The sequence below is a fragment of the Notamacropus eugenii genome, chromosome 3 (genome assembly GCF_028372415.1).
Source record: "Notamacropus eugenii isolate mMacEug1 chromosome 3, mMacEug1.pri_v2, whole genome shotgun sequence".
In the NCBI taxonomy this organism is placed as follows: domain Eukaryota; kingdom Metazoa; phylum Chordata; class Mammalia; order Diprotodontia; family Macropodidae; genus Notamacropus; species Notamacropus eugenii.
The window spans coordinates 478,502,407-478,516,199 of NC_092874.1; the positions used below are offsets into that span (position 1 = coordinate 478,502,407).

The 13,793-nt window shown below is 47.1% G+C and overlaps 1 protein-coding gene across 2 annotated transcripts in view; it reads left to right on the plus strand.

Moving 5' to 3' along the window:
- The window catches only part of TKT (transketolase), a 31,482-nt gene that overhangs the window by 8,682 nt on the left and 9,007 nt on the right, over window positions 1-13,793 (plus strand). For both annotated transcript variants that reach the window (XM_072599066.1, XM_072599065.1), the window contains exons 2-6: window positions 4,945-5,062; window positions 5,245-5,358; window positions 7,765-7,862; window positions 12,229-12,420; window positions 13,100-13,218. In XM_072599066.1, coding sequence (XP_072455167.1) covers window positions 4,945-5,062; window positions 5,245-5,358; window positions 7,765-7,862; window positions 12,229-12,420; window positions 13,100-13,218 — 641 coding nt within the window. The remainder of the gene's footprint in view (window positions 1-4,944; window positions 5,063-5,244; window positions 5,359-7,764; window positions 7,863-12,228; window positions 12,421-13,099; window positions 13,219-13,793) is intronic.

Here is a 13,793-nt window from a genome sequence, read left to right on the forward strand (position 1 = left end):
AATAGGGAAAGCTGGCTGTAGTCAGTTCCTGAGCTGGGCCTTCAAGGAAGCTGGAGATGCTAACATGGAGGTGAAGCAACCCTCATCAGTGGAAAGTATGTAGGATCTCCAGAAGACCCAAAATCAAATTCTAGACCTGTCACTTATCGTCTGTGTGACTTCAAGTAATTTACTGTATTACTCTGGACATGCCTCATCTGTAAAATTAGGGAATTGCACTTGTTCGATACCATCTGGCTATGCTTCCATAGTAGAAGTAGAAGGAAGAAACAAAAATCTCAATCCTACTCCTTCTCCTGGGGAGTATCTTCCAGAGGCCCAGGCCCAGCCCTGGTCTTGTTCCCCTGGAAGCTGGAACAGCTTATGGCCCATCTTTCTTTCTATCTCCCAGGAGCTCAAGAAATGCTGTCAATATGGTGGGGAGTGGTGATGGAACCCTGCACCTTCAGAGGAGAGGGCGTAACAGTGGGCCATATTCCCAATTGAAGAATGGTAGAGAGTAATTCCCCAAGAGAAAGATATATCATATATCATATGGAGTATTTTGGGGCCAGAAGTCCCTGCCTTCCCAAACTGGGAAGGAGCTTACTAGCCTTCTGTGTGTCTCATTTTCCTCCTTTGCCAAATTCCGGTCATTGGACTAGTTTCTGCTAAGGTCCCTTCTAGGTCTGTGAGGTGCTGAGTGTGGGTCCATGACCCCCATTGTGTTGGGAAAGCTTTAGTGCTGAGAGTTTCATATACTAATCCTTTGAAAACTGGTGAGTCGTGTGTAAGCTACCTGATAGGTCTCTCTTGAGTGGTGTGCCTGAGCCCTCCTCCCAACCCTTTCCTGATCAGGCCAGGTACCAAGAGTTTCCTCTATTTCCTTCTTGCACAAGAGAATGGGGTTGGATTTGCAGAATAGACACCAGTGCAATACCTTCTGCAAGTGATATGTGGGCTAACTTGTTTCCTCCTTTGAGCTCTGGGGTAATTTCTACCAGGCTATTACTTCAGTAATAAGATATTTCCTTCTGCCACTAGCTGTCTGAATGGGCTTGGGTGAGTCTTTGCTCCAAACCTGAAGCAAGGGGTTTGACTCTGATTTCTAAGGTCCCTTGCAGCTCAAAGATTCCCTTCAGTACTTGATAGCTGGCAGTGGAGGGGGTGTCCTCTTCCCTTTTTTCAGTGTTCCAAGCACTTTTCATCATGAATTTCCTGGGTCTGATGGCTACAGATGGCCCTTTCCAGTGGGCCTGCCTTCCTGTGGTCAGCTGCTTTTTAGGGTAAACTTGGGGTTAGAATGGATTAGAGACATCTGGACAATTTCCAAGGAAAGCCTGTTGATAAAAGCTGTATCCACTGTCTTGGAAAGGGAGGCAGTAGATTCAGAGATGGGAGTCGATCCATGTGCCCGCCCAGAAACAAGGAATTTTGTTGATTTATTTCTCTATGAGTAACCCACTAGTATACATGCTTTCTCATTACCTCATGTGTCTGGTACACAAGGGAAAGCCATCTGTGTCCTGTTTGCTGAAACTTAGGTTTGGTGTGTCCCATAGAGGGGGATTTGCAGAGGTTTTCTCTTTGCTGGGTTGGAGAAGGGGAAGGCACATGCCCAGTGGTGCAGTGGATAGAGCCTTGTGCTTGTCAGCGTAGACCTGAGTTCAAATGCTACCTCAGCTACATAGTGGATTTGCCCAAGTCACTGGATTTCAGTGGGCTCTAGTCTATTTCAGCTCTAAATCAAAGTTCTTTGCCACTGGGACTGACTCAGTGAGTAGGCTTGGTAAAGGTTCTTTACAGGATCATTGGAGTGGAAGAGGGAAGGACCTAATTCTCTCCCTATTTTCCCTTGGAGAATTTTCAGGATATTTTAAATTCCTCAATGGAATGCTGCCAAGTTCAAGGACTGTCAAAGTTGAGGTCCTCAGGGGTCCAACTAGTCTCAGCTCTAGCCACCTATACCAAAGAGCTTCTGCTTGAAGGCCTCCAATGAGGTGGAGCCCACTATGTCCCAAGGCACAGGTGGGGACAGCTGTTCATTGCATGGTAATGTCACCTGACTGGGAGCTTAAGTTGTCCTTGATCATCCCTTGCTCCTGATCTGCCTTCTGTGCCCAAGGAGAACGTGGAATCCAGGAGAACTCGAGGCAGCTGGGACATCTCCGAGTGTTCTCTTCTGTGCTCTGAGCCAGTGATCCCAAGAGCCCCAAAGTAAAGCTTGGCTGTCTTCATAAAGAAACATGGACAATTGGGCCAGAGGGAAATGGAGAGATCAGCTTATAAAAAGAGCTGACCTTTTAGTATTTAAAGGTCTGCAAAGAACTTCACAAAAATGATCTCATTTGAGGCATTTCTGTTCTCACTTAGACAAGAACAGGCTGAGAGATAAGAGACTTAGCCAGAGTCTCACAGCTTCTAAGAGTCGAAAGGTAGAATTTGAACCCAGGTGTCTCTGGTGCCTCTTGGCACAAGATCTTTTTCTCCACTACATGTCACTGCCTCTAGTGTGCCAGGTAAGGAAGCTGTGATCGATCCATCCATCCAGGTGATTTTCCTGTACTCTCACAGTGAGTAAGGGTCTCAATAGACTAGAAGCTGAACCCAGCAAGGCAGGTTCTATAGACCTGAGAACCTAGGGAACCAGCAGAGGACAGTGACAAAGAGGACTGTCTTCAGTCTTCAGAAACTTATTACTACGTGACCCTAGACAAGTCACTTTACCTCTCTTGGCCTGTTTCTTACACTATAAAATGATCAGACCAGGTGATTTTCTGAGATACCTTCTAACTCTAGGTCTAGAATCCTATGTCTCCTGGTCCACTTCAGTGCTGACATTGAAAGGGTTACATTGCATGTTAAATCATGCCTTTAGTGGGACCCACACATGTATCTGTTATAAAGTATCCAGCTGCTTTGATGAGGTGAGTTTCCTAAAAGTCTGAGCCTAGTTTGAAGAATTTCCTGGAGCTGAGAAGGAATTTACCCCTCAAAGTGTGTGTGGGGGTCCGATGTGTGCATATGAGCAGTGGGGTTTGTGCATATGAGTAGTGGGGTTTACAATTTAGAATAAATTACCCATAGAGTCAGTAATTTCACTGGAACACCTGTTTGCTGTTTCAGATTGTCTATTTCCCCCAAGAACAGGAATTCACAGAAAATGGTTAAGTATAAAGTGGTTGTGTCCCTAGGAATGGCGGCCTTAAACATGCATGTGCTTGGGTTTTGTAGATTTAACTCTCCTGACAGTGCTGCCCCTACTAATGCCTGTTTGAACTGTTAGTAGTAAGTCACCTCCAGTTCTGTGGGGTTCCACTGTGATGAGGACTCAGCAGAGAGGTTGCAGCCTTCAGATATGGGAGCTGTTACATATATGAGAAGGAAGGGAGGAGCATTTCCCCAACGGGCCAGCCAGCTGTGTGCTAATATGCATGGGCAGTGGGGTCCCTGTGTGCTGTGGGGTGCTATGAACAAACAAGGCTTGGGTCTTCGTTAAGAACATAGAAGCAGCAAAGGGGCGGTCTGCTGAAACCAGGTTTTTTAGAATCTGTACTAGAGGGAGGTGGAAACATTTCAAACTAGGATATTCTCAGCTTGAGCAAAAATCTTGGGTACACTGGGGAGAGGCTGTATTACAGGTAATACTGGGGGAATCCTCTAATGATTAACGTAGGCTGAAGACAAGACAATGAGAAAAACTTGGGGAACCCAAAGCCTTGTTTCAGGGTAGGTTGCTGTCTATTGTATCTCAGACCCCATTTTCCTGTGGGTCCAAGGGACCTTGGAGTGGAGAATCTCAGGCACCTACAGTGGCTCAGGTTCTTTATGGGAACTCTTTATGGTCCTGTTCCACCCCCCGCCCCAGCATCAAAGTGAGTGTTAGACTAGAAGGGAAATCTGGAAAGATATAGAAGAGTCTTCTCTTGATGACAGTTGACTTTTATGGGCTCGATTCCAAGACCAACATTTATTCGAGGTCCTTGCAGTTCTGTTGGGCTCAGCAGTATGTCCTTCAAGCCCTGTGACAAGCAGCAGAGCCAATTTACTGCTTCTATGATGGTGGAGAAAATTCTGATTCCCTTAGGATTCTCTCCATTCTCCCCATTGGTTGGTCCCCAAGTGGGAGAATCCCATCACAACCTTCCTTTAAAAATGATTTTTTGATTTGTTTTTGCATCACTCTCATTTCTTACTGATCCCTCCCTCATCCTACCTGCCCTCCTCAATCCCCCACAGGAAACCATCCCTTGTAATCATGAAAAAGATTTTACCAACACATTAATGGAGTCTGACAAGGGCAGTGGATGACACAGAGTCCCCCACCTGCAAAAGAAGTGAGACAGGTTTGATCCTATGTCACTTCTCTTATCTTTTTTTAAAAATAAAATTTTTGTTTATCTTCTGTTTTTATGTCATCTATTTCTCAAGCCCTCCTCTCCAGAGCCAGTCCTTTAAACAAAGAATAAAAAAGAGGAGGGTTAACAGTCCAAGACCAACTGAGTCTCAAGGTATATGCTATGTTCTCCCCCCATAATCCCCCACCTCTGCAAAGAAGGAGTAAGGTATGATTTCATTGTTTCACATTCTGGTTCCCCCAGAATCCCAGTTGGGGGGCCTCCACCAACCTCAGGTCATGGTTCAAAGAGCTCCTTGGGGCTAAGGTAAGAAGGGTAAAGGCCTTGAAAGGATGACTTGTTTCAGGGTAGGTTGCTGTCCATTGTATCTCAGACTCCATTCTCCTGTGGGTCCAAGGGACCTTGGAGTGGAGAATCTCAGGCAGCTACAAAGGCTCAGGCTCTTTATGGTAACTCTTTATGGTCCTGTTCCACCCCCCACCCTAGTGTCAAAGTGAATGTTAAACTAGAAGGGAAATCTGGGCCTCCACATGTGGGCTCTGGGGTAAGCAATGTTGGAAGCATTGGCAGCTCACTGACCTCTGGTTGTCTCTTCCTTGGCCTATAGTCACCCCACATCATGCTGCAGTGCGGCAGAGATCATGGCGGTCCTCTTCTTCCATACCATGAAGTATAAACCCCAGGACCCTAGGGACCCCAGTAATGACCGCTTTGTGCTCTCCAAGGTAAGAAACAGCTGTCCCCAGGCAGATATATCAGTGTTACTCCCCTAATATTCCAGTATCCATTTTAGTTTACCCATCCGTCCCTTTTCCTCTCCCCTCCCCTTCTCCCTCCCTTTTCTTCTCCTCCATCCTCTCCTTCTCCTGCTCCCACTCTTATGCGAATTCATTCTTGTTCCTCCCAGGGTCATGCAGCTCCCATCCTCTATGCAGTCTGGGCAGAGGCTGGCTTCCTGCCAGAGGCTGAGCTATTGAATTTGAGGAAGATCACCTCCATTCTAGACGGTCACCCAGTCCCTGTAAGTGTCCGGCAGGGTGGTGGGGATGGTGGTGGTGAGGGGAATGAGTAGCCCAGTGACTTCTGTTGAAATGTCCCATTTCCCAGTGTGCACTTTGGGGTTGCCCTCTCTGCCCTCCTTACAGAGATACAAGTAAAGCAAGCCAACTTGGGGTTAGAACAAGACAGACATAGGCATTTTCATTTGGAAAATGGTGTGAGTCTGGATGGAGGGTCAGATCCTGGTCTGAAAAGGATGACCCTGCCTACATTCTGAAACTGGCACCAGAAGGTGACCTTGGTTTGAAGGCCATTACCCATGACTATGGGTGAGAAAAATTCAGACTCTGCTATTTTGATGTCTCTCTTTTTCCCTGCCCCCACCAAGGGTTCAAATCTTCCCCTTGCTGCTAAGCTATGCACGCTACCTTAAACAGATCTCATAAAAGAGGATGAACCATGATTTTAGGGCCTCTAATGTCCCTCCCAATCTGTGGTCCTTGATTCCCCACTGTCACCTGGTCATCATAAAGAAGGCATATTTTACTATAGAGAGTGCTAGATTTGGACTCAAGATCTGGGTTCAAATTCTGACTCCCCTTCTCACTGACCTGTGGGATTTTGGACACAATGTGGTTAGGATAGTGGAACTCAAAAGATGCCTCAGGCTCCTTCCAGCCCCAGCCTTTGTTCTTGGGAAATGGGAAAATTCAATCGTTTTCAGTGAGATTTTCAGTGGAGCCTAGGCCAGGGGACCTTCCTTTGCTACCTATGGCTCCTGTACGGTACTCCAAATGCTTGAATTTCTGGCTCATTGGGCTTCTCTGGAAATCTTGTCCTTTTCAGAGCACAAACCCATTTGGAGAGTATTTCTGAGCATTAGAGATCAAAGCTTATCTTTTGTTACCCACACCAAGTCCTCTTGGGCCAACTCTACCCACTGCCAAAGTGTGACAAAAGATGGGGCTTTGGACTCTGGTTTGGCCAAGCCATCTTGTGGGTCTCTGCTGTGGAGATGAATGGATGGCTTGTCTACTTATTCCATCCAATCCAATAAACATCTGCTGTATGCAACTAGTCACACAGCTAGGGGTGCAATGAATTGAGGTTAGGCTGGGAACCAGGAAGATTCAATTCCCTGAGATCAATTCCAGCCTCAGGACATTTCTTAACTGTGTGACTCTGGGCAAGTTACTTCTCCCTGCTTGCCTCGGTTTTCTCATCTGTAAAGGAGCTGGGGAAGGAAGTATCAAAGTATTTTTGCTAAGAAAAGAGTTGCATGTGACTGAAATGACTGAACTACAGAAAGGAAGTTTTAAAGACAATGAAAAACAGGCTGCGCCCTCAAGCTGAGGGCATCATTTTGGCAGCTGTGCCAGCAGGGACACAGGCAGACAGTGGTGCTCTCCCCCGCAGGGAGCCACGTTGTAGCTTTTCTAACTCTTGTTGTAAAACTTGATTTGCCTCCAGCTGAGGGCCAGTGGATACAGTGTGTAGCCTCTTTCAGGGGACTGTCCCTGTCCCTTAAGAATTTTTCTCCAGCTTATATGGACTGATGCTGAGTGAAATGATCAGAACCAGGAGAACCTTATACACAGTAACAGCCACAGGGTGCGAGGACTGTTTCTGATAGACATAGTCCTTCACAGTTAAATTCCCAAACCCTAAATTCGCCTTTGTTATGTTTTGTTTTTTGGTTTTTCTCATGGTTTCTCCCATTCGTTTTAATTCTTCTGTGCAACATGACTAATGTGAAAATGTGTCTAATAAGAATGTATGTGTAGAACCCATATAAGACTGCATGCTGTCTTGGGGAAGGAGAGGGGAGGGATGGGGAAAAAATTTAAAGTATATGGAAGTCATAGTTGAAAACTGCATAATGAACAGGGAGCTGGCTTTGGAGTTAGGAAGAATTGGGCCCCAGTTCCACATCTGATATACTCTGGCTGTGTGACTTTGGGCAAACCAAACCACTTCACTCGCTATGATGACTAGGAGTTGATTTGGGAGGCTTCTTCACCTCAGTTTCCTTATGTTGGTGAATTTGGACAAAAACAAAGGCACAATGCTATCTGACTTCTTGTAGATCCCTGTACATCTTGGGACCCTGTAGCACTGCCTGGGATCCCCTTTAGTCTGTCTCAGCATATGGCTGACTTGCCTCATTAGAGAGTGATGGGGTGATGCTCATGCTTAGGTCTTTAGCTGCTTCCTGAGTTGAATGGAAGTTGATGGACTTGAAGTAATCCAGCATCAACCAAGACAGTGGTGGGTAGGTGGGGGCAGAGCCAGGCCTTATCTCCTGATCTAAGAAAGGAACCCAGTAGGTATCTAGTCCAACCAAAGCCCATTGCAGGCCCAGTGCCTTTCCCAATGCACCACACTGCCTCCACTCCTTCTTATAACCTGTTGCTTTCTCTAATTGTAGAAACAAGCCTTTACTGATGTGGCTACTGGCTCCCTGGGTCAAGGGCTTGGAGCAGCATGTGGAATGGCCTACACAGGCAAATACTTTGACAAAGCCAGGTAATATTCTACTTTTCCTTTATGGGGTGAACTTGTCAAAATTCCGTTTCACTTTCCTTTCCCTTTTTCCTGAAGCTTGAAGACTCCCCTGAGTCTTCTCTGACGCCCACATTCTCCATCTGGTGTCCCATGCTAGATGGATGGCAACATTGACCCTCTGTCCAGAGTGGCAGAACTGATTGCTGTCTTGGTTGGAGAAGATGCCTGGTGGCCTCCATTGTAACCTTCACTGTTTGCTGCTCTGCTTGTAGACCAGAGTTAAAATTCCTGGCATTGTGACATCAGTAACTGATAAGCTTGGGTAGTGTCTCAGTCAAAGAAGGGACTGCAGATCATGGTTGCATTGCCAGAAATAGGCAAAGGTCATCGTCTTTGGATGGTGAAGTATCCATTAGCTGTCTCTTGTCAACCAAGAGAAAAACAGCACATTTTCCCCCACTCTTGCCCTCAAGAGCATGGGAAACATGTAGACCAGGAAAGCTGTCTGCTCTGGCTTCACAATGGGGAAATCTATTAAAAAAAAAAAAAGCAACCAAACTGCAAATCAGTGAATTATAAGATAAATCCAAGACTTATCATGGTCCTGTGTTCTCGAGCATCTGGAATCCAAGATTTGGGTTCAAATACTGGTTTTGTTATTTACTAGTCCTGTGACCTTGGGCAAGTCACTCTCCTCTGAACCTAAGAGGCCATCAAGGCCAACTTTCACTTTACAGAGAAGGAAACTGAGGCTCAGAGTATCTTCCTATAGTGCCTAGCATGGGGCCTTCCAGAGAGCAGGCACTTACTAGTCACTGAGTGAAAAATGCATAGCATGGGGTACCTTGGAATACCTATGAGTTATGATGCCCTATAGGCTGGAAAAGGCAAGCTATTATAGGAAATGGAAGGCCAACCTTGGAAGCAGGGTACCCTGGGTGTCCGTCCTGCCTTTGGTGTTCATTAGCTGTGCAATTTCACTTCTCTCTGTCCCAGGCAACTCTCCAAAATTTTTGAGTTGCTGATCTGCAGTAGAGGGAGGAATGAATGGCCTTCACCACTGAGAATTCAAGGGCTCAAACCTCCCAAATAAAATGAGGGCGAGGGGATGGGATGTAGGAGCTGGTCCTAAGTCCAGGGACAGCCCAAAGGATGGGCACACAGAAATGATGCCACTCCCTGCCCACCTATCCTCAGCAGAGTTCTTTTATTTCTTATTTCTTTAGCTTTGGGGATGGGCTTCCCGGAGTCATTCAGCTCCACCTACATTTGGGGGTGCAAAGTTCTCTGCTTGTTCTGGCATTTACACTATGTCTTGGAGTTCTGCTTGCCCAGTGACGTGCCTTAGAATGATGACTGACCACAGCTGGTTGGTTTGGGAAAACATTGCAATTTCATATGAGGATGAACTTTCAGCCTTTGGGAAAAGAGATTGTCTCATTCTTGACATTTGTATGCCTGGCACTCAGTAGGATTGGAGTTGGAAGGGGACCATCCCTATTACCTGGTCCAGTCCCCTTACTATTTTTGCCCAAGGTGTACAGATAGCAAATGGAAAAGCCAGAAGACACAGGCCTGGCCCATGGACTCCCAGTTTGGTGCTTTTCTCACTCAACCATGCTGGAGTGTCCTAACCATTGAGCTAATAAACCTAAAAATGGTGTCTGGCACCTAAAAATGGAACCTGGCAGTTAGTGCCAGGCTGTGTATAGGCTTGGAAAATACTATGACCATCATATAGTAGGTGTTCAGTGGTCAGCACAGACATGTCCGTTAAACTGGTCAGTCTAAGGGGCAAGGAGATAGGTAGGAGAGCTTCAGCACGCAGGCTGATCTCTTTGTGCTCATGTGTATTGTGCTCTTTGTTTGCGAGGTAGTTCTCCATTCTCTGGTATATCAGCCAGGGTTTATGGAGCCCTACACCTTTAGTATTGCTAGGCGATACCATCTCATGATTCATGGCTAGAAAGGGGTTTTATTTGACATTGACCTAGAAGACTGTTCATCATTTTCTGTGGTCTTAGGATGCGATTTCCCATGAAGGAGAGAGGACTTTGTTTGACATTTAAAGGAACTGCTGGGAAAGGTGTGTCTAACAAATGATCTTTTCATGGGACATTGCACAAAATGGTGGCAACCAGCCAGATCTGGGAACTGCACCTGGGCTCAGAGGCAGACTCAAGCTCAGATAGAAATTCCTCATGGCACATCTTGACCCTTAGCAATTGCCCTGGGCAGGCTCTGTCTCTGGGAGTTACTTCTCTGTGCTCAGTGAATAAGTGAATGCCTTGAGGAAAGGCTTTGGAAGCTGAGGGCTCATGTGGAAAAGACAGTGGTGCCCAGGAGTTCCATCTAGCAGGAGCCTCTGATAGAGACTGCCATTGGCCTTGGGGCCCAGGGGCCTGCATTCAGATAAGGCCATTTTCTCTTCTTCCTCAGCTCTGTTTTTGGGGTGAGCCCAGGTCCTGGGAATGGGGGCATAGGCAGCTAGCTGTCTGCCAGTGTGTCTGAGCAGAGCCAGAGTGAACACTGACTCAAGCCAGAGCCATGCCTGGTTACCTCCTTCAGCCTTTCTCCATCCGGAAAAAGCACTCTGCTTATCATGGGCCACTGTTAAGCAAGAGATAGCTAACTGTTGGCCCTGGAGCCAACTCTAGATAAGAGGTTCTTAGGTAATGGACTGGGGGTTCACGGAGGCTCTTCTAGAGAAGTGAGGCAAAGAAAGCCATTACCTTGTGTGCCAGTGAGTAGGAGTGGGGCTTTCATGCCTGTCCAGGCCTGTTCTAGGACTCTGAACCTGCTCTTTCTTGAGAAAAGAGAATGTCCCAATGGGTTTCCTGAAGTTTACTAGAGTGAAGGACACACCCACCAGTGAACCAGCCCTGGACCCAGACAGCAATATTGCTGAATCACTGTGACTGTTAAGGGATCTGTCTCAGCATGGGCTGTGCTGTTCCCTCCCCCCTGTCCAGACTAGGGCCTTCACAGGGCTTGACAATCTTTCTAATACTTGGCTTTGAAATGAAGGGGTGGGATGTGATCATCTCTGGGGTACCTCCCAGCTCCAAATCTGTGGTCTGAGGATCTTTAGGCCCCTTCTTAGCACTTCTGGGTATTATTAGCTACAAGAGACATAGAACTGTTCTTATGGGCTGCTGCTTTGGAGCGCACTAGAAACAGTGGCCTAGCAATTAGAGGAGCCTTGGGGCTAAGAAGACCCACTCTGACTGAGTCCCTGGGTGGTGACTTTAGGCCTTAGGCCAGGCTAAGTAGAAGACAAGGTGCTATGCCATCTGTCTGTGGAAGGAGCTAGTTGTGTTTAATCCCTGACCCTCCCAGGCCCAGGCCCTTGGGCCTTTATGAAATGAAGGAAATAGTTGGGCTGCTTTCTGTGAGAGTCTTCTATTACTGCCTAGCCTGGCCAGGCATACCACCAATTCCTCAATTTGTCCCGAGGGCAGAAAGGGGAGAGCTCTGTTTTTTATTTTTTCTCCCATTGCAGCTGCTCTGGGTTTAGGCTCTTCTGGGTGAGAAGAGTCTCCTAGCTGGTCTCCTCTACCCAGACTCATCAAGTTGAATTCCTCCTATATTTTTTATCAGGGGCTCCTTGCCTCCTGTGAGACAGTGGGGCCCACTGTGATCTCTGATCCACTTTCCCATGAGGCCATATGTGTACCACTCCTGTGACTTTGGGCAAATAATTCTATTGCCCTGAGCAGCCTTCAGTTTCCTCCTTTGTAAAGTGAGGTGGGTTTGATGAAATGGGAGTGGACACTGAGCTTGCTTTCAGAGCTTGGATCTGCAGTTATGTTACTGCTCCAGGCAAAACTGTTTACTGCACACATTCCCATCTCCTGTTTTGTGGGATTGCTCTGTTCCCCTGACTTCTGTTTGTGTATTAAACTGCTGCACCTGGGGAAGGTAATGTTCTCAGGAATTTTGATCTCGCTGAGAGGCTGACTTTAGCCTGTTTGCTGAAAATAGGTTCGAACAGAGAAGGAAGAGAGCTTCTAGGCACTGGGGAAGTGGTTATAATCTGTTATCTATAATAAAGGAAGGAAGAGGGGGAGAAAAGTGACTCCATTGAGGGTGGGGGATTGTGCCCAGAAAGCAGGATTCATCTGGCTTATCACTAACCCTTGCCCAGCGGTCACTGAGCAAGTCATGGCCACCTCTGAGCCTCCTTTGGGAAATGGTGATGGCAGTATGACCTTGGAGGTCCTATCGTTTCCTCCTCTGTAGAACAGAATGATGAACCCTGAACCTCCCCCCAGCTCTGTCACTTACTGTGCCAAAGCTCAATTCTGCCTTGGAGAGCCTGGCATACCCTTCTTCGCTCTTTTCTGTTTCTCCTTTGTGGACACTGATGCGTCCTTTTGTTTTCCAGTTACCGTGTCTATTGTTTGCTGGGTGATGGGGAGGTGTCTGAAGGCTCCGTGTGGGAGGCCATGGCCTTTGCGGGATTCTACAAGTTGGACAACCTGGTTGCCATCTTTGACATTAACCGGCTGGGCCAGAGTGACCCAGCACCACTGCAGCATCACATGGAAGTATACCAGAAACGATGTGAATCCTTTGGGTATGTATGGGGCCATCTGCTGGGAGCTGGGGGGGCTCTCCATGTCATTTCTAAAACTCTTATGTCCCTCATCTTTGTGTCAAATGCCACAAAGAGCAGAATGATATTCAGGATGAATTTGAAGAGGGAGGGACTCTTAGAAAACAGGCAGAAACTATCATTGGCCAGCTTCTTTTTGGGCAGGAAAGCATCGTAGGGCTAGGAATTAGGACGTTTCAATGCTCCCCCCTCCGCTTTTTCATGCTTGGCCATTGAAGGCATGAAGCAAAGAATTTGGTAGGGTAGATCTTGTCCCTTTCCTTGTCACTTTGCCAGAACTGGGGAAAGTGTCCTAACCCTCCAGATCCTGCTGTTGCTGTCATCTGGCTGAGTGCTGGCCTCTCTAGGCCTTCTGTTCCTACTCTAGACCCTCAGTCTAGACTAAGGACACCAGAAGGATGATAGAGAGAGCCCCCTTTATGAGGTTGGTTGGGGAGGGTTGAGTCCCTCCTGTGGAACAAAATGAAGGATCCTTTTGTTACAAACCTGTTCAAGTGTGCCTTAATACAAACCTGATCCATAAAAATGGTGCCTTATCACTTAGAGACAGGGGAAAAATACCTTTCTTCTGTTTCTGTCATTGTAACTCAGTCAGCCCTCTTTGCATCTCATGGGCCTGCTCTCTTCTGTGGTCTTATAGGTGGAACGTCATGGTCGTGGATGGACACAGTGTGGAAGAACTCTGCAAGGTCTTTGACCAGGGCAAGGATAAGCCACTGGCTGTCATTGCAAAGACATATAAGGGCAGAGGAATCTCAGGTGAGGGACACCTTCCCCTGTGCCAATGGCCTCCTTCTCCTTGGAGCCCATGGAAAGCCAAGCTTCCTCTGGGAGCTGTCTGGGATTGGGGCTGGGGCAGAGATCTTTTCTTGATCTGTCTCATAGAACAGTGAGTGGGACTTAGAGAAAACACACTCAGGGAACCTACAGGTCTAGTTCAAGAGATAAGACACACATGGTTGTTCTCATCCATCATCTTCCAGACTGTAAACACACATACTCACATGCCTGTACATGCACTGCCCTCTCCACCCCATCCTCCAAATAGTCTGTGGTGGTCATCATGGCACCATGCTGGGCACCAGGAGGCCTGGGTTTTTAGTCTGAACTCCATCACTAACCAGCTGTGGGACACTGGCTATCATTACACTCTCTAGACTTGTGTTCCCCTCTGCAAAGTGAAAGGGTTGGATGATATTTTGAAAGTCAGGACTGTCAGATGTTCAGAAAGAACTGCCAAAGACCCGGATAATTGAACTGAATTTCTTCCCCTTGGCCAGTAGTCAGCAGCATAATCTCATCATGAGCTTGCTTTTTCAGATGGGCTCCACTCT